Source organism: Erpetoichthys calabaricus, chromosome 12 (genome assembly GCF_900747795.2).
Source record: "Erpetoichthys calabaricus chromosome 12, fErpCal1.3, whole genome shotgun sequence".
NCBI classification, from domain to species: domain Eukaryota; kingdom Metazoa; phylum Chordata; class Cladistia; order Polypteriformes; family Polypteridae; genus Erpetoichthys; species Erpetoichthys calabaricus.
The window spans coordinates 109,081,011-109,102,920 of record NC_041405.2 but is presented as its reverse complement, the minus strand read 5'-3'; the positions used below and the strand labels follow the sequence as shown (position 1 = coordinate 109,102,920).

Here is a 21,910-nt window from a genome sequence, read left to right as displayed (position 1 = left end):
CGCTCTTGACCTCAGACTGGGGCGACGGTTCATCTTTCAGCAGGACAACGACCCTAAGCACACAGTCAAGATCTCAAAGGAGTGGCTTCAGGACAACGCTGTGAATGTCCTTGAGTGGCCCAGCCAGAGCCCAGACTTGAATCCGATTGAACATCTCTGGAGAGATCTTAAAATGGCTGTGCACCGACGCTTCCCATCCAACCTGATGGAGCTTGAGAGATGCTGCAAAGAGGAATGGGCGAAACTGGCCAAGGATAGGTGTGCCAAGCTTGTGGCATCATATTCAACAAGACTTGAGGCTGTAATTGCTGCCAAAGGTGCATCGACAAAGTATTGAGCAAAGGCTGTGAATACTTATGTACATGGGATTTCTCAGTTTTTTTATTTTTAATAAATTTGCAAAAACCTCAAGTAAATTTTTTCACGTTGTCATTATGGGGTGTTGTGTGTAGAATTCTGAGGAAAAAAATGAATTTAATCCATTTTGGAATAAGGCTGTAACATAACAAAATGTGGAAAAAGTGATGTGCTGTGAATACTTTCTGGATGCACTGTATGTCATCCTACCAGACTGACTTAAGCAGAATCTCTTTAGGAAGATGAAGAGAGGAAGTAGGGTTTCATTTTTGTTTATTATTTTCTTTAGTGTTTTGCCTGTTTCCTTTATTTACGCCTCCACTGTGTTTACTTAATAAATACACCTTTTAAGAGAGAATTTGGCATTCTTGACAGCATTCTTATTTTGGAATGATGCCCAGGTAAGCCCAACTCCCCCTCCATACGATATACGATAGATATAGATATATATCGTTATGATCAACAGCATGCAGAGACACACTGCAGGAATTTTTTGTGTTGTGTTGAGCTAGTTGGGAACACTGCCCTCATGGGAGGCTGGTGTGCTATCCAAAGGTTGTTCAAGAACACTACCCCAATGGGACACCAATGTGCCATCTGGGGCTTGGCCAGGACCACTGCCCAGGCAGGATGTAAAGGAGCCATCCGGGAATTGGAGACACTGGAGATTATATCCAAGATGGAGTAGTGAATGTGTCCAAAGGAAGACTAAACATCTCTTATTAGTCCTCCCGGCCACAAGGGAACAGCAGAAAGCTACTCTCAGGTTGAAGCCAAATATCTATGCACTAGGCCCCTCAAGTATACAGCTAAATTCTTCCCAAATGGTCAGGGATGGCTCAGACCCATTAGTCAGCAAATTGATTGTGACTCTAGAAGTAGTCAAGCGCTACACTTTAGGACAAGCTTACTTCCCTTGGCCAGGTGACTTTGGAGTCAGGAATGAGGAGGAGACAAGGGTTTGCCTGTTAAGAAACTAGAGAAAGAGGAGAGAAACCTGCCATTAACCTGGTGAAACAGTAGAGAAGAGGAGGAAGGTAACCCAAGGTTAGAATATTATGTCTTGAGGAGACAGGTTCTGAAGTGGTAAGTGTTTATTGTTATAGTTTTATGTAATCAATGTCTTGTACCTTTTTGAAACCCTTTTTTCTATAAATAAAAACCTTTGTGACTTGACTGAGGGTTGTTTGTGGGTCATTTTAAGTGAGGGGGTTGGCTCAAGGGCACCCCCCTCCTCCCCCCAGCCCCCAGCCCCCCATTGGTTCCTGGCTGAGCTTTCTGTCCCGTAGATCATTCATTGAGCTTAACAGCACTAGTGAAGATGTCTGGGAATTCTTTAATTTCCAGGAAGAGACAACTGGAGTCAAACAAATTAAGTTTATCATGTCTGCAGTCTGCCTTTAAAAGACTCCAATATTGTTCTTACAAGTTCAAGAATAAAGTGTGTTTAAAAGGACTGAGTGTTCCTTGTGCAACTCTGGACCTGAAACATGACAATATACTTTACATATTGTCATGGCTGGGAGGCCAGTATAACAGATGGTCAGGAATGGAGGTGTAACATTACCTGTCCTGAGCAGGGGGCAGGCATGGAGAGCAACTGTGGCAGCTAGTACACCAGGGCTGTCATCCCAGTACCAATGGATGGGAAGCTCTTACCTGGCTGGGTAGCCACTATAGTGAATGGACAACCTGGATGGAGAAGAATCCTGACTGAGATCATTATCAGTCCATTTCCTGGTTGGGAGGCCAGAAGAAATGTGGAACAGTGGGAGACTGCGAACAATGGGAAATGGGTGGCAGCATCCCTTGTGGTAAACCCCTGTTTGGACTCCACCAGTGTAGCATGGGAATTGTTGATCCATAGGGCTGCCCTGCTGAATTCCATGGCTGCTGCCATAGGAGATGAATCACCTGTTCCAGGCTGGCTTCAGCCTGACACAGATTTGCTTCCTGGAGGCATTGGTTTGGGTGGATGAGGTTTAAAAGGGAGCCTTCCACTTTTCCCATAGAGTCAGTGTTGAGTGTAGAGGAGAAACAAAGCTTGCCAGGGAGGAGTGAGATAAATCCATCCATCCATCCATTTTCCAACCCACTGAATCCGAAGACAGGGTCACGGGGGTCTGCTGGAGCCAATCCCAGCCAACACAGGGCACAAGGCAGGAACCAATCCTGGGCAGGGTGCCAACCCACCGCAGGGAGTGAGATAAATGGAAAAGGAAAAGAAAAGAAGGAAAAGACAGGAGAAGCTGATTTGATCTCAGAACTGCTGCCTTTGTAGTTATGTCAAGTGAATGGGGTTCTATAGTGCCCATTCTCTTTCTCACACTATATATATATATATATATATGTATATATATATATATATACATATATATATATATATATATATATATATATATATATATATATATATATATATATATATATATATATATATATACTGTAGATATACAGATATATATATGTATATACTGTATATACACACATATATATGTATATATACTGTTTATATATCTCAAAAGCAAGCTTCAGTATGTCTGACCTTACATAATTTCTGAACCATTTCACAGTTGATTATTATTCATTCGACAAACTGCAAGTATCTGTTCAGGTGGTATATGGATTTATATTCTACATTTTTTTTCTTTCTTTTTTTAATGTGTTTCCAACCTTGTTCACATTCTCCTTGTGTACGCTGAACACTGACTCATGTGGTGTGTGGGCGATAGTGTGTGTGTGTGTGTGTGTGTGTGCGTGAGTGTGTTTGTGTGTGTGCTTTTAAGAAAGACCTTCCTTAGGACTTTGTTGTTCTTGGTGTTGTTTCATTTCTTCAGCTACATGATTCTTAATCTTGGTTATGGTGTTTACATTCATAATAAAAAAATATTCTTAGTGAATAAAAAAAAGTCTGTTACTTATGTTGTTCTCTGCTGGTTTTATGTTTGACTTCTTTCTCTTTTTTGTATTAGGAATAAAATAGTGTTAAAAATCTTTTAGTGTGTGTCTGTGAGATAGTTGTGGGTTATGTCAAATAAGATATGACAATGATGACAAGACTAAAGTGTTGGCAAATAAAAATAACCTTTGGCCCCATCTTGTGGTGAGAGTAAACTAGGGAACTCATATGGTCCAGACTTGTCATAAGCCTGAGAAACACCATTAACATACACACGTAATTAGAAAATAAAATTGAATTGAATTGGTTTTAAAGCAAAATCTGAAATGTAATTTTGTCAGCTGTTTTAAAATAATTGCTCATGACAATTTAAGGACCTTTATGTTGTGGTGAAACTAATATGCAGTGTGTGCTTATTGCTGGCTTTGTCTGTGGTTATTTCAAACCAGGGAAATTCCTAAGGAATAGAGGCTAGCCACTACTCTACTGTATATATAAAATCTCATCAGCTGATTCATTAAATCACAGGCAAGTTAGCTAAACTTGAATAATTTAGAAAATAATGGATGCAAAACAAAAGGCAAAAAATCAAGACAGGACAAACAAGCTACCCTTTACTGGTGTGGTGTGTTAACATTTCCATGAATTTAGACAAGGAGAAATGTTAGAATTGTATGTGGAAGTTATAAACAGCCAACAACAGTATGGAGTATTATAAACCTTATATTTATTGTATATTAATTTCCCTTCAAAAATTAATACAATACATAATGAGACACCTATCACTAAATCGTCAGTCAAAACAATTCAGGTGGCAATGGATACGATTGTGGCTTTAACATAGAAAACAATAATTTTACATTTACATTTATTTGCTTGACAGACACTTTTATCCAAAAAGACTTATAACAGGGGTAAACATAATCGAATAACATTAGACAAGGGCCTGTTTGTTCAACAAGTGTAGTAGGACATGCAACAAAAGATAATTGCCACAAGTAAAAAGATGTAATAACTAACATATTTTCAATCATAGATTAACAATCGATAAAGCAATTAAACTTAATATAACAACAAATCAACCAACAATATGAGAGCTCACAGAGCAAAGTTAGTTTTCAATCAGTTAGACACATATTCACAGAATGGATGAGATTTCAATTGCTTCTTAAGTCCATTAAGGGAGTCAGCAGTTCAAATGAAGGTGGGCAGCCCATTGTACTAAATTGGAACTACACAGGAGAAGAGTCTGATTGTGACTTGATACCATGCAGAGGCAGCATCACCAGATGTTGTTCCCTGGCACATCTGAGTGGGCGAGAAGGAGAATAGCACCTCACCGTTGTCTCCATATACTCAGGTGAAGATCCACTGACTACTCTATAGGCAAGCATCAGGGATATGAACGTAGTGCATGCTGTTACAGGTAGGCAATGACCAATGTAGCGACCTAAAGAGAGGAGTAACATGTGCTCATCTCGACTGGTTAAATACAAGATGAGCTGCTGCATTCTGGATCATCTGCAGTGGCTTGATAGCACATGCGAGTACTCTTGCCAGAAGTGAGTTGCAGTAGTCCAGACACAACAAGATCAAAGCCTGGACCAGAACTTGTGCTGCACACTCCGTCAGATAATGTCTGCTATTGTGGATGTTGTACAGCATGAAAATGTGGTCAGAAAAAGATAGCTGCTCATCAATCACCAGCCCAAGGTTGCATACTGACCTGGCAGGTGAGAGCAATGGTGAGCTAAACTGTACAGAGATGGGGAGTTAAACAGACTCGTTGTGTTAAGTTATGACATGGACCCTGGTCTGAATTAGGAGAAGTCCTTACATGGGTCCAGTAGGGATCAGGGTTGGAATTGGTGCTCCCTTTAAATTACAAACATAACATTCTTAACCATTCTTAATTTAATTCAGAATCACAGGGGTCTGACGTCTGTCCCAGCAACACTGGGAACAAGACTGGAAGCAACCCTGGACAGGGTGCCAGCCCAGCACAGTGTCCACACACATACACACTCACACTAACACAAGAGGCCATTACTAGTTAGTTTAACCTACTAGTCTTTGGGGTAGTGGAAGTGAAAACTTCTATGCGTGGAATTACAGCCCAAGATGCTGGATCATGAGGTGACAGCACCACACCCTTAAACTTATGTAGATTATCTGTCTACTTTTTAACATGCTTATCCAGTTAGGGGTCACAGTCAGTAAGCGTCTTGCCTGGAAACTTTGAACATAAAGAGGCAACCAGCTCTAGACATGTTGTCAGTCAATTACAGTGCACACTCAGAGTCACTCATACAGGGTCATTTTAGAGCTGGCATTTAACTGGGGGGCGCCTATGGAAAAATGAGGTACCCATATACATCTTAAAAAACACACAGATTTAGATAGAACAATTAATGTTTTGGAGGCTGTTGAATTCTCACAGGTGGATAATTTCAGAATTTCTACTTTTGCAAATATGTTGCAAATAAAGTTGTATAAAAGTGTATAGTGTTAAATAAAGGAATGAAGAAATATTAGGTATATGTGCTTAGTGGGTGATGGGGCAATACACTGTCCATATTGTAAAAAAACAACTTCATTTTCGTTTTGTAAAAAGAAAACAGACTTGGTAACCAAAGCAGACTTCACAACAAATGTACATACAGGTGCGTCTATCAAGACCAACAAGAACCATAAGGAAATCTCGACTATTCCATAAATGAGAAAAAAAATAGTCTGAACTGCCTGTTTCCTGAACAAGGCGGAAGACTACATTTACCTTGATGCTTTGCGGACTAGAGCCCGGAAGCGATTCTTTCAAAGGAGGCGAAAATACAATATGCGCAGGTAATTTCTTTCTAAATGTAGAGTCAGTAGGTGTTACATGTGATAAATAATGTTTATGTAGTGTGATAATCATTTGAACCAATGGTTTGCATTTTTGAATTCAGAGGTTTTAGAAAAAAAGACATAAAAGATCAGTTTTGCTTTTGTTTCGTATTTCACGTGTTGTATATGTGTTTTATTTGTAAAGCTGCGAGTCAAGACGTAGAAAGGATCAGAGAAACAGTCTCTCGGTGCTCTTACAAATCATCACCTCGAGATCACCTCTGATAAGTAAAAACAGTAAATACTTTCCCTTTGCAGAGTCAGCAGCCGGTTGCTTGAAGCCGAACCGCTGCCAGAAGAACAGGAGACTGAAGGCGAGCGGCAATTGCACAACCTTCTAAGACAGCAGTTGGACACTTCTGTTGACGTCCAGCAGTAAGTGATAATCTGTTCTAAGGGCGGGGTACGTTATCACTGTAGTCGGGTAACTTTTACACAGTTTGTGTATATTATACACTGGAGAGCAATCGTATATTATGCACTAGAGAGCAATCCAATCTGACGATCCATCCAGCCGTATGTATTGAACCCACATCAGAGCTGGAGCCCATCAAACACACAGCAGGAGCCAGGCCTGAACTGGGCGCCGTTCAATCATTTCTGTGCATGCCAACATTCCTTTACACAATGCTAAATTAGAGTTTTCAGTTTACTTAACACATATAGTGCATCCGGAAAGTATTCACAGCGCATCACTTTTTCCACATTTTGTCATGTTATAGCCTTATTCTAAAATGGATTAAATTCATTTTTTCCTCAGAAACACACAACGCCCCATAATGACAACGTGAAAAAAGTTTACTTCAGGTTTTTGCAAATTTATTAAAAATAAAAAAATTGAGAAATCACATGTACATAAGTATTCACAGCCTTTTGCCATGAAGCTCAAAATTGAGCTCAGGTGCATCCTGTTTCCCCTGATCATCCTTGAGATGTTTCTGCAGCTTAATTGGAGTCCACCTGTGGTAAATTCAGTTGATTGGACATAATTTGGAAAGGCACACACCTGTCTATATAAGGTCCCACAGTTGACAGTTCATGTCAGAGCACAAACCAAGCATGAAGTCAAAGGAATTGTCTGTAGACCTCCGAGACAGGATTGTCTCGAGGCACTAATCTGGGGAAGGTTACAGAAAAATTTCTGCTGCTTTGAAGGTCCCAATGAGCAAAGTGGCCTCCATCATATGTAAGTGGAAGAAGTTCGAAACCACCAGGACTCTTCCTAGAGCTGGCCAGCTATCTAAACTGAGCGATCAGGGGAGAAGGGGCTTAGTCAGGGAGGTGACCAAGAACCCGATGGTCACTCTGTCAGAGCTCCAAAGGTTCTCTGTGGAGAGAGGAGAACCTTCCAGAAGGACAACCATCTCTGCAGCAATCCATCAATCAGGGCTGTATGGTAGAGTGGCCAGACGGAAGCCACTCCTTAGTAAAAGGCACATGGCAGCCCGTCTGGAGTTTGCCAAAAGGCACCTGAAGGACTCTCAGACCATGAGAAAGAAAATTCTCTGGTCTGCACCTGAAGGACTCTCAGACCATGAGAAAGAAAATTCTCTGGTCTGATGAGACATGAGACAAAGATTGAACTCTTTGGTGTGAATGCCAGGCGTCACGTTTGGAGGAAACCAGGCACCACTCATCACCAGGCCAATACCATCCATACAGTGAAGCATGGTGGTGGTGGCATCATGCTGTGGGGATGTTTTTCAGCAGCAGGAACTGGGAGACTAGTCAGGATAAAGGGAAAGATGACTGCAGCAATGTACAGAGACATCCTGGATGAAAACCTGCTCCAGAGCACTCTTGACCTCAGACTAGGGCGACGGTTCATCTTTCAGCAGGACAACGACCCTAAGCACACAGCCAAGATATCAAAGGAGTGGCTTCAGGACAACTCTGTGAATGTCCTTGAGTGGCCCAGCCAGAGCCCAGACTTGAATCCGATTGAACATCTCTGGAGAGATCTTAAAATGGCTGTGCACCGATGCTTCCCATCCAACCTGATGAAGCTTGAGAGGTGCCGCAAAGAGGAATGGGCGAAACTGGCCAAGGATAGGTGTGCCAAGCTTGTGGCATCCTATTCAAAAAGACTGGAGGCTGTAATTGCTGCCGAAGGTGCATCGACAAAGTATTGAGCAAAGGCTGTGAATACTTATGTACATGTGATTTCTCAGTTTTTTATGTTTAATAAATTTGCAAAAACCTCAAGTAAACTTTTTTCACGTTGCCATTATGGGGTGTTGTGTGTAGAATTCTGAGGAAAAAAATTAATTTAATCCATTGTGGAATAAGGCTGTAACATAACAAAATGTGGAAAAAGTGATGCGTTGTGAATACTTTCCGGATGCACTGTACATAGTTATATGTAAATGGTAGAGTTTGAATACTCTTATATCAGGACATATGTAAACAGTATTAAACTGAACTGAATAAGTTACATCAAGATTACATTCACTGTCTGAGAATCTGCTTGTTAGGTTCTGCTCCCAGTACTGTTTCAGATTATTTAAGGGTGTAGTTTTTGTCAAAGCACTGTAGTAGTTTTGATGTACTTCCTAAGTATTGATATTTTGTATTGTAGTTAACATGCTGTAGCCTCCTTAGTGTTATGTTTACCTCAGGAAAAACAGAAACATGTATATAAGAAAACATCATATAAATAGAGTAGAAAAGGAGTGTCTATGTCCATTGCTGTAGTTGTGAAGATTTACTACACATCCTTTGTGTGATACATTTTGAGACAGTCGCAATCGTGACAATAGAATTGTGTTTCTTTGCGCACATGTATTTTTTTCTGTTGTTTGCACATGAGAGAGTAGAATATCAGTGTGTGACCTGCACGATCGATGTACCCCTTATGTTATTGTAGGCTACCGCGATGCAAACCTTAATGACTTCCACATTTCCCTTGACACAAACATCAACATTTGCCACATTCTAAACAGTTATTAAGAAAACTGTTTGTTTGGAGATTATTGCATTAGAAATTCTAAAGCATGTCATTCATCACCCAAATTGCCAAGCTGTTCAAGTCTGTAATTTCCTGTTAGCTACGTTTACAGTATTGTGTCAAATATGTTAGGGTAATTTTTTGAGAAAACATCCATCCATCCATCCATTATCCAACCCGCTATATCCTAACTACAGGGTCACGGGGGTCTGCTGGAGCCAATCCCAGCCAACACAGGGCGCAAGGCAGGAAATAACCCCATGGTAGGGCGCTAGCCCACCGCAGTTGAGGAAACATACATTAGTTTTATTGTTCAAAGTGATACCTTTTTATGTCCACAAGATGGCAGCATACTTCATGCATTTGTTACGTTACGATTTTGTGTGTGCCTTCAGTCAGTAGTCTACAAGGAAGTGAGAGAACTGCCTCACTGTGGAGTACTTGAACACATTCTTTGACTACTCCTAGAGGAATGGTATGTTGCTTAAGTACAAGTACAGGAAAATGACAGGTGTTACAAGTAAGCCAGAACTAATGGAACATTTCAGTACATGGTGGTGTGGGCCAGGGCAACAATTTGCCTGCAACAGGATGCCCATCCATTGGAAAGCACCCATAATTGTTCAGACACTACTGTCCTGCTGTTATTGGTCTATACCTGATGTTGCATTATAAGTTTATAGGGTCCTAATTGTCACATGTACAAAGTACAGTGATATTCTTACATGCATGTGCTAGTTAACATGCAACATGTTGCACAGTTCAAATTCTGTGCTTGAAGAACTTACTCTAAAAAGTAACCACTATTTACACTGTGTTCTCCAATATAAGCCATATATCTGCAACACAAGTCTTTACATAAAACAGATGTATTTCAGATGAAAAATATAAAAGGTGAAACATAACATACTTCACTTAAAAGGACAAGTTAAAACTACTTTCCATAAAGTGCCTACTGTAGTATTACAGAAGAAATTTTGGAAATTATAAAAGTGGAAACTTAGCTGAAATTAATCAATTTGTTTAAAACAATCTTTGCTAATTCTCTGAAACACTACTCGCATATACCTTCTTGAACAATCTGGAAAAGTTTATTCTGGGCAGTTGCATAAATAGACACTTTAACAGACACTGTAGATGGTGCAAGTGCAGCCTTGTATTTCCTACCAGTAGTATTCAAAGTGATTAGTGTTTCCTTGCTTGTAACAGAATGTTGCTATTGAATTTCTCAAGAAAGCTTGCTCTATCACAGGGCTTACTCTGGGTACACTGCAGTTATGTAAAAGTGGAATGCAGCAGAACTGGATGCCATTATGAAAAATCCCCTCCAGGAGGTGCTCTCTTACAGCACTTTTAGCCACAGGCTCATTCCAGCACAGTGTGCTAAGAAGTGCCTCTGGAGATCTTCTCCACCTGCTACTATCAGGCATTTCAATTCTTTCTCTAGACGGCACAAACTAAATGCTGAATCCCTTTAAGTTCATTTTGCAATTTATGTACTGTACATATTACTTATTGATTGATTGTATTATTTACTCTCTCTCTGTCTATATGAGCAAATTGAAAGAAAGAAAGGCTAGCTACAAAGCCAAGAGTATATAATGATAATTCTACAACACTAAGCCGAATTTCCGTGATTTACTGTATATGCCATTATGTTTGATAATAGAAAGTGAAGAAGGAGGTAAATGACTACATCCAGGGGGAAAGAAACTTATCAGTGCATATATTAGAAGGAGGCAAACTTCCATATTTGAAAAGCTATTCAATAATGATCACTTTTCAAACAGTTTACTTAACAAAAATTTCCAAAAAACATTATTATTGTGTCATTTACATCAGGGGTCTCCAACTCTGGTCCTGTACAGTAGAGCTTCAGTTGCTGTAGGTTTTCATTCTAACCCTTTTCTTAATTATTGATAAGTTTTTGCTGCTAAGGTAACTTCTTTTCCCTTCATTTTAATTGACTTGTATTTTTGAGATTTAGTCCTCTGAATTGCTTTATTTTTTCCTTAAACAGCACCAGAACAGAATTGAGATGTGAAGTATTTGCACATACAGTTTAGTTTTTCTCTGCATAGAGTGAAGTTCACAGATACATTTTTGTGATTTCTTTATTGAAATCTGAAAAGAAAAATTATTAGTTCTAATTTTTCTTTACTTTGTTTATTACAGTATATCTGTTAGGAATGAATAGTAGTGGATTTCAGACTGGATGTAGTAAAATGTCTCTACTAGCTGGATTGTATGATTAATTTACCAGAAAATAATTGTAATTTTTATTGGTGCATTCTGGCATTATCAGGATTCACCTCTGCTATCTTGGAAAACAATACTTTTAGCTGCCTTGTAGTAGGTGGTTAGATAAGTATACCACTAAGTATACTAGTGGTTAGATAAGTATACCAGTAGTTTCTGTGATTATTTGTTAAACAGTCTGGCAGCCTTTGCTGTTGGGACAGCAACATAGAAACTCCTTGACTGTGTAATAAAAGCAAGAATTGAATCTGTGTGAATTAGTAGTCATTTTCATACCTTAACATGCAATTTGTTCCAGAAAAAAAAAATCAAACAAGTTGTACAATTATGCATTGGATACTGGAATAAAACAAGAAACTCAAAGGATTTATTCAGTTTCAGCACAAGCTTTTTCAATTGTAGTGGATCTGGAGATTATACTAGCCTTCACTGACAAAGATTAAAACCAAATCTTAGCTGGACATACATTACATCTTTCAGAGTTCAGATTTAATCACATAAACAAACGGAAACCAGTGGATTAGTTTAGAGCTACAAATTAAACAAACCTGAGGTCTGGGTGAAAACAGTAGTAAGCAGAGAACACCACAGAAATTCTGGAAAAATGTGCAAACATCATAAGGACAGTCACTGAGCCACTTGGTCTATAATGCAGCATTGCTATCCATCTATGAACCTCAATGCCACCCTTGTTTTTGAAATTTATCAGAATATAAAAATGTCCAAAAATCTATATATTCACAATGTATATACAGTATGTGTGTGTGTGTATATATATATATATATATATATATAATTCACTAAGCCGCCGACAAGTAGACACCCATGGAAAGCATGCAAGAGAGCCACGCCCACCAACTCTAAGACCATTGGATACGACGACAACTCGCAGAGCCACGCCCACCAACTCAGATGCAGCAACTCACAGAGCGGGGCGCCATTCGCGTTCGTCTCTGCTAATCTCCACATGCACCTCTGAAGAAGTATGTTTGTCGCGGATGTGAATTGCTGTATGCGGCGTGTAGAACAGTTTGCGAGGGGTATCCCATGGTCTTACAGTTGGTTGGCGGGTCTCTGTTAGTTGCTCTTGCGAGGTTCAATCTCTCCCTGTGCATTTCCTGTGCGACACACACACAAAGAGGCAGCGAGGAAGAGAGAGCCGTGCACACACACAGGCAGTGCCAGAGAGAGACAGAGGTACACACACAGGCAGCGCCAGAAAGAGAGAGCCGCGCACACACACAGGCAGCGCCAGAAAGAGAGAGCCGCGCACACACACAGGCAGCGCGAGAGAGAGACAGAGGTGCACACACACAGGCAGCGCGAGAGAGAGACAGAGGTGCACACACACAGGCAGTGAGAGAGAGAGAGCTGCATACACACAGGCAGGGCCAGAGAGAGAGAGCCGCGCACACACACAGGCAGCGTGAGAGAGAGAGGGCTGGACTCATAAGGTAGGAAGGCAGTTAAAGAATGCACTGGGCTTGATTTTGTTTTCACTTCTGTTTACAGCGATCAGTTCGTAGTGTGAGTTTTTGAAATGTTACTTTTCTTGGTGGTTTATTAAATTATGGATTTGTTCAAATGTTCATGTTTTGTTGCTATAGGGCAAACTATTGCAGTGTTAGTTTTCTCTGTTGTTCAAGGTTTTCTCAGTGTTATTCAATGTTTTTACATTTAGTTTACTATTACGCAGTGCATTCTATGGTTTAATTATCAATATTTGTGCTTAAAAACTTACAAAAATATATATTTACATACAGTTTGTATGGTCTGGAATGGATTAATTGTATTTCCATACAATCCTATGGGAGAAATTGCTTCAGTTCACAACCAATTCAGTTTACGACCAGAGTTTTGGAACGAATTATGGTCGTGAACCGAGGTTCCACTGCATTCTTTTCGGTTATGACGCACGACCGCGTCCACCATTGCAAACTGTTTTACACTCCATGGTCTTAGAGTTGGTGGGCAGGTCTCCGTGAGTTGCTCTTGCGAGCGGGCACATGACCAGACGGTGTGTATGCTTCGAGAACGAGGGTGGACGCGGCAGGACCATCTACGAAGAGGCATGTTTGTCGCGGATGTGAATCGCTGTATGCGGCGTGTAAAACAGTTTGTTTGTCGCGGATGTGAATTGCTGTATGCAGCGTGTAAAGCAGTTTGCGAGGGGTATCCCATGGTCTTAGAGTTGGTGGGCAGGTCTCTGTTAGTTGTTCTTGCGAGCGGGCACATGACCAGGCAGTGTGTATGCGTCGAGAGCAAGGGTGGACGCGACAGCACCATCTAAGAAGAATCATATTTGTCGCGGATGTGAATCGCTGTATTGTATGTTGCCCTCTCCAGAGTAACATCTTTTCATTCACCTACAGTTGTATCCTCAAAACCAACCCCATTTGGACAACTGTGTCTTTCAGGAAGTGTTCACCCATCAATACATAATTATGCAGTGTATGCTATGCCACGGGTTGGCTAGTATATATATATATATATATATATATATATATATATATATATATATATATATAATCTTCATTTGGATCTTGATCTTTGTTTGTCCGCGAATGAATTAGAAGAAGAAGCACTAGATGGCAGTAGAGAGACAGCTAAAACATAGGCATTGCATTAAGAATCTCCTCCAGGCTTATACTACTGAAGGCTGTAGTACTCCAGTCACACCTCAAAACACAGACATTCAAACTAAACAAATTGTTGTGCTTTAAATGAACTAATCTTTATATATAATCTTCATTTGGATCTTGATCTTTGTTTGTCCGCGAATGAATTAGAAGAAGAAGCACTAGATGGCAGTAGAGAGACAGCTAAAACATAGGCATTGCATTAAGAATCTCCTCCAGGCTTATACTACTGAAGGCTGTAGTACTCCAGTCACACCTCAAAACACAGACATTCAAACTAAACAAATTGTTGTGCTTTAAATGAACTAATCTTTATATATAATCTTCATTTGGATCTTGATCTTTGTTTGTTTGCGAATTCCACGCATGCGTAGACCACCTTCCAGTTTAGTACGTTGTTGTTAGTCACGGATGTCAACAATGTGCCGGAATAACGAAAGGGGTGGTGTACAGTGTTACGCTGGTTAGCTCCTGAGGCCTGGTTAGAGAATGAGATTGCCGATGATAAAAGGTACGTGCCTACGTAACATATGAATGAAAGAAAGACAGTGGGTAAAATGAATGACAACGTAACCGCACGTTCTGGAAATTATTATTGTTACGTTGTAGCCGGCGAGTGCTGCGTGTCTCACAGTTGTACCCTGGCTTGCTCACATGTCAGTGAAGTGATCCCTGTTTATGCTTTAAAGAGCCTGGATACCTATGTGTCCCCCTTTTATAACCATTGCTCCGTGTATATTGCCTTACTCTTTGGATTGCCACAAAGCAACCTGCGAGATTGGAGAAAGGTTGAGAAGAGATCGTGAGAGGAAACGACAGTGTCGTGAAAACGAGATGGACAGTGAACGGAGAGAAGCAGAAATGCTCCTACACCACCACATAATTACTATTCGGACAGTGATTCCAAGTAGGCTGTTCCTATCGAGTCAATGTCCTAGGGTTTTGTTTTGTAATTCTGTTTCCCTTATACAAAATCATAATGCTGTGCTACAAAGGGCCCAGTTCACGACTGGCAGCCGCGTTTAAACAGGGAGCCCTTCACAGACAACTTTAACACGCGCAACGTAGTTGGGCGCACATGGCTAGTATATATATATATTCATGGAATTCGTAGTATGAATCACAACCTGATCGTATGAGTGGTTACCTACCAGGTAACGCTTGTGGTTGGTCTGCAAGCCGGCAAACATCCGCCATGGTGCCCTCTTTCAGTTGCGAGAAGCAGGTCATAGAATGTTGCAAAGTTGTACTGTCAAATAATGCAAAGAGTATGCAACACGTGTTTCGCCCTAATTCTGGGCTCATCAGGCGTACACACTCACTGCACCCCCCTCTCAGGGAATCAAACCTCGGACGTCAGCGTTAGAGGTGAAGCCTCTTACGTTGCGCTATGGCGTGTGGTTCGTTTATTTGACAGGTAACCACCCATACGATCAGATTGTGATTCAGACTACGAATGCCATGAATGTAATTACCCCGATCTACATGCTGTCACATATTTAGCCTAAAATAAATGTGCATGCAAATTTGACCAAATGGAATAATATACATTAATGGACTTATTTATTTATGCATTCATTCGTTTATTTAGGCCTATTTATTCATTCATTCGTTTATTCATGCCTATTTATTCATTCATTCGTTTATTTAGGCCTATTCATTCATTTAATCGTTTATTCATCATTCATTAATTAATTCATCCATCCATCTGTCGGCAGGACTGCGCAACTCGCTGGGGCTCCAAACTGGCAATGGTGGAGCGCATCCTCGGCCCAAGTGATCAGACACGTCCTGTCTGATGACAGAAGGAGCAGCCTGTCCCTGACCTGGCAGGACATGGACGTCTTGAAAGCTGTTCACAAAGCACTGAAACCAGTCGGTGACTTCACTGATATTTTGTCAGGAGAAAATTATGTGACCAGTTCCTGTATCCTCCCCATACTACAGCTCTGCAGGGACAATGTGTTGGCTGCGTCAGAAAATGACCTTCAGCTAACAATAGTCAATCAAAACTGGAATTCTAACAAAGCTGGAGGCCAAGTATGAATCCAATTCAGTGCGCAAAATATTGCGAAAATGCACTTTCCTCGACCCTCATTACCGTGGAGGATATGAGATGGATGACAACGCATTGGCTGAGACCAAGGCTGAATTACAGGCTGAGATCGTGAGCTTAGAGACAGCAGGTCCAGTGGCCATCCGAGTGGAAGAGGGAGAGGCGCAACCTGCACCCTCACGAAAAAAGATGACTCTGGGAAGTATGCTGCAAAAAAAATCTGATGCAATGGCAGGTCCCGTCGGCATCGGCACCGTAGAGGACCGAGTCGGAGCTGAAATAACAGCCTACTGTTTGGAGCCAGTTACTCAAGGAGACGAGGACCCACTTCTCTGGTGGAAAAATGCTGCCAGGCGTTTTCCCCAGATGTCGCGAGTGGCACGAAAGTACCTGTGTGTCTGTGCCACAAGCACACCATCGGAGCAGGTTTTCAGCACTGTAGGTAAAGTTGTCGGTCCACAACGTGCCCTGTTAAAGCCGGACAAAGTAAACATGCTGGTTTTTCTAGCGAAAAATCTTGACTAGATTGATGCCACTTGCCATTCGTTCCTATTCGCGCTGTGTTTATTTTTATTTATTTAATTGATTCAGGTATTTTTATTTGGTTTACGTTAAAAACAATATTGGAAAGAAGACTGGAAAGAAGTTTTTGTTTAGGACTATTGCTTTGCAATACTTTTTATAATATGGATGATGTTTATGTTAATTCAACTCTGGTTGACTGTTGTGGGTCTATTTGTACTTTTTTATAAGCTGGTCTTCTTTGTTATTAAAAGTTGTTCAGGCGGTGTGATTTAATTTAATTGATTTGTGTGTGCGTCTCCGCGCGAAAATTGTTCTGGATGTTTATGTTAATTTAATTCTGTTTGACTGTTGTATTTGCGCTTTTTTATAAACTGTTATTTGTTGCTAATAAAAGTTGTTAATATTGTTCTGCATGTTATTTTGTTATTGTTTCAGTATTAGTGTTTGATATTCAGTTTCTGAACGGTTTAGGCACAAGCCAACAGTTTGGTGACGCTGTCTGAGCCTTACGTCACATTTTTTTTATTATTCACGGTAATACCGTATACCGAGGTAAAATAGGGAGGAGGTTTGACGGCATCAAAATTTGGATACCGCCCAACCTTAATATATACAATCATATGAAAAAGTTTGGGAACCCCTCTTAATTCTTTGGATTTTTGTTTATCATTGGCTGAGCTTTCAAAGTAGCAACTTCCTTTTAATATATGACATGCCTTATGGAAACAGTAGTATTTCAGCAGTGACATTAAGTTTATTGGATTAACAGAAAATATGCAATATGCATCATAACAAAATTAGACGGGTGCATATATTTGGGCATCCCAACTGAGATATTACATCAATACTTAGTTGAGCCTCCTTTTGCAAATATAACAGCCTCTAGACGCCTCCTATAGCTTTTGATGAGTGTGTGGATTCTGGATGGAGGTATTTTTGACCATTCTTTCATACAAAATCTCTCCAGTTGAGTTAAATTTGATGGCTGCCGAGCATGGACAGCCTGCTTCAAATCATCCCATAGGTTTTCAATGATATTCAAGTCAGGGGACTTTGACCGCCATTCCAGAACACTGTGCTTCTCCCTTTGCATGAATGCCTTTGTAGATTTCGAACTGTGTTTTGGGTCATTATCTTGTTGGAATATCCAACCCCTGCGTAACTTCAACTTTGTGACTAATGCTTGAACATTATCCTGAAGAATTTGTTGATATTGGGTTGAATTCATCTGACCCTCGACTTTAACAAGGGCCCCAGTCCCTGAACTAGCCACACAGCCCCACAGCATGATGGAACCTCCACCAAATTTGACAGTAGGTAGCAGGTGTTGTTCTTGGAATGCGGTGTTCTTCTTCCACCATGCAAAGCGCTTTTTGTTATGACCAAATAGCTCAATTTTTGTCTCATCAGTCCAAAGCACTTTGTTCCAAAATGAATCTGGTTTGTCTAAATGAGCATCTGCATACAACAAGCGACTCTGTTTGTGAGGCTTCTTTCTCATCACCCTGCCATACAGATGTTCTTTGTGCAAATTGCACTGAATTGTAGAACGATATACTGATACACCGTCTGCAGCAAGATGTTCTTGCAGGACTTTGGAGGTGATCTGTGGGTTGTCTGTAACCATTCTCACAATCCTGAGCATATGCCGCTCCTGTATTTTTCTTAGCCTGCCAGACCTGGGTTTAACAGCAACTGTGCCTGTGGCCTTCCATTTCCTGATTACATTCCTTACAGTTGAAACTGACAGTTTAAACCTCTGATATAGCTTTTTGTAGCCTTCCCCTAATCCATGATACTGAACAATCTTTGTTTTCAGATCTTTTGAGAGTTGCTTTGAGGATCCCATGCTGTCACTCTTCAGAGGAGAGTCAAAGGGAAGCACAATTTACAATTGACCACCTTAAATACCTTTTCTCATGATTGGACACACCTGTCGATGAAGTTGAAGGCTTAATGAGCTAATCCAACCAATCTGGTGTTGCAAGTAATCAGTATTGAGCAGTTACATGCATTCAATTCAGCAAAATTACAAGGGGACCCAAGTTTTTACCCAGCCAGTTTTTCACATTTGATTTAATTTCATACAACTAAATACTGCTTCACTAAAAATCTTTTTTCGGAAAACACCCCAGTACTGTTAAGGGATGGAATTAAAAAGACTTGAAAGTTTTAAATCACCCATACCTCATTAAGGAAGTATAGAAAACAAAAATGTGTAAAATGTAGTTGATTCCTGCCATTTTCTAATTATTTTGTAAATGTTGTGTTTTACTTAATTTATTTTCAGATGTGTAGCAAAGAAAAGATGTTTTGCACCAGCAGCACTGTACAAGCCTTTTGGAGAGCAGGCTGCAGGTGTGCGCAGCCTGTCTCAATTTCAGGTTCTTCAAGATCAGGAAAAGGAGTTTGCACAGTTAAGGGATCTTGGACTCACTGATTCTGAGATAGAATTATGGCTGAATAAGGAGACAAAACAGAAGGTAAGGAGTTTTGTTTTTTGAGAAAAGTGAGCTTTTTACTATTCACATACACTCAAATAATTAATTCTGTCTTCTCATAACACAACAATGGTACGGTAGCTACATACTTTCTGAATAGTGTGCCATGGCTTCATTATGCAAGTTTGTTTATAGTATCCTTTACTAAGGTATACTGTATGTGTGCACACAAACATTTCGGGAATCATTGTTGTACCTAATACTGCTACCTCATAACTTCAGAGTCCCATAGTAAAATCTGGCTTATATTTCTAGAACAGAGGTGTCAGACACAGAGCCTGGAGGGCTACAGTGACTGCAGGTATTAATTCCAAATACTATCTTAATTACTAACCAATTACTGCTTTCGCATAAAAGTACATCTTGTACAGAAGACAATTTAGGCCGGAGTGGTGGCTCTGAGGCTAAGGATCTGTGCTGGTATCCCGAAGGTTGCCGGTTCGAATCCCCGTCACTACCAAAAGAGATTCTACTCTGCTGGGCCCTTGAGCAAGGCCCTTAACCTTCAATTGCTCCAGGGGCACTGTACAATGGCTGATCCTGCACTCTGACCCCATGGGGTATGCGAAAACTAACAAATTCCTAATACAAGAAATTGTATAAGGTGAAATAAAGAACAAAAAAAAAAAAAAAATTAGTTGGGTGGTGGCACATTCACTTTTTGTTAAAAATCTTTAATATCACATGAAGAATCAAGCACCCAGTGTCTCAGTTAACAAGTTGTGAATATTAAAAGACTGCAGTTTCACACAAAAGCTGTTTACTGTATATATAGTGCATCCAGAAAGTATTCACAGCGCATCACTTTTTCCACATTTTGTTATGTTACAGCCTTATTCCAAAATGGATTAAATTCATTTTTTTCCTCAGAATTCCACACACAACACCCCATAATGACAACTTGAAAAAAGTTTACTTGAGATTTTTGCAAATTTATTAAAAATAAAAAAATTGAGAAATCACATGTACATAAGTATTCACAGCCTTTGCCATGAACCTTCCAGAAGGACAAGCATCTCTGCAGCAATCCACCAATCAGGCCTGTATGGTAGAGTGGCCAGACGAAAGCCACTCCTTAGTAAAAGGCACATGGCAGCCCGCCTGGAGTTTGCCAAAAGGCACCTGAAGGACTCTCAGACCATGAGAAAGACTCTGGTCTGATGAGACAAGACTCTGGTCTGATGAGACAAAGATTGAACTCTTTGGTGTGAATGCCAGGCGTCACGTTTGGAGGAAACAAGGCACCGCTCATCACCAGGCCAATACCATCCCTACAGTGAAGCATGGTGGTGGTAGCATCATGCTGTGTTGATGTTTTTCAGCGGCAGGGACTGGGAGACTAGTCAGGATAATGAGAAAGATGACTGCAGCAATGTACAGAGACATCCTGGATGAAAACCAGCTCCAGAGCGCTCTTGACCTCAGACTGGGGTGACAGTTCATCTTTCAGCAGGACAACGACCATAAGCACACAGCCAAGATATCAAAGGAGTGGCTTCACGACAACTCTGTGAATGTCCTTGAGTGGCCCAGCCAGAGCCCAGACTTGAATCTGATTGAACATCTCCGGAGAGATCTTAAAATGGCTGTGCACCAACGCTTCCCATCCAACCTGATAGAGCTTGAGAGGTGCTGTAAAGAGGAATGGGCGAAACTGGCCAAGGATAGGTGTGCCAAGCTTGTGGCATCATATTCAAAAAGACTTGAGGCTATAATTGCTGCCAAAGATGCATCGACAAAGTATTGAGCAAAGGCTGTGAATACTTATGTACATGTGCTTTCTCAGTTTTTTTATTTTTAATAAATTCACAAAAACCTCAAGTAAACTTTTTTCATGTTGTCATTATGGGATGTTGTGTGTAGAATTCTGAGGAAAAAAATGAATTTAATCCATTTTGGAATAAGGCTGTAACATAACAAAATGTGGAAAAAGTGATGCGCTGTGAATACTTTCCGGATGCACTGTACTTACAATAACAAATGATTGCTTACTCTTTTATTATGATACTTTTATAAAGGCATCAACTGGCATCATCAAATGGTGCTTTATAATGCAGTATATGATCACACTAAATAATTCTTTGGCTCTAATGTATATGCAGTTGAATAAAAATTTTATTAGACTAGGGGGCTCTGCCCCCTGCTCGCTTCACTCGCCAACCCCCGGGCAGGCGCTACGCGCTAGCCACTTTGTGGCTGTGCCACTCGCGTATGGGGAGGCAGATGTACAATTTAAACAGATTGTTATTTTCATGGGAATTATTACATGCATAATAGAACTAACTATTTTACATGACAGCGAGTAATTAACCATATTAAAAAAATAGTAAAACATAATAGATTGAAAGAAAATTATGTTTCATGTTGCGTTAGAAATATTTGTTGAGTTATACGTTTTTGTTCTGTTTGGCTTTGAAATTAACATGCAAATACTTTTTAAACTTACACTTTTACTATAAAACTTCAGTAAAAACAATTTTTTTAATTAACTTTTTGTCAATATCGCATTGAATTTTGGTTCCATGTTTGGACTTACATCGTGACAACACAACGCTTAACAGCCCGTGAGTGAATATCGTTTCTTTCGGTTTTTTGAAAGTTTGTTCCTGTGATTTGTTAATTGTCATAGCAAAAGCTATTCTAACGGGAAACTAAACGTTTTAATACGAATGGCATATTAAGATCTCCTTTGGTGTCTAATATTATCCGCGGAAGATGTACTATATTACCTTTCTTGTCACTTTTAAAATTTTACATGTCAGAAAAGTTTGACAATTTTGAATACAGCTAATCTTGTCCTATTGCTAGCCCATCACTCAGACATAAATTACACAATAACAT

General features: G+C 40.3%; 1 protein-coding gene across 1 annotated transcript in view; it reads left to right on the top strand.

Moving 5' to 3' along the window:
* The first annotated feature begins 6,061 nt into the window (after window positions 1-6,061).
* Window positions 6,062-21,910, top strand: part of rbm41 (RNA binding motif protein 41) — a 42,878-nt gene continuing 27,029 nt past the window's right edge. The window contains exons 1-3 of the mRNA XM_028815991.2: window positions 6,062-6,100; window positions 6,401-6,517; window positions 18,859-19,051. Coding sequence (XP_028671824.1) covers window positions 6,093-6,100; window positions 6,401-6,517; window positions 18,859-19,051 — 318 coding nt within the window. The 5' untranslated portion in view covers window positions 6,062-6,092. The remainder of the gene's footprint in view (window positions 6,101-6,400; window positions 6,518-18,858; window positions 19,052-21,910) is intronic.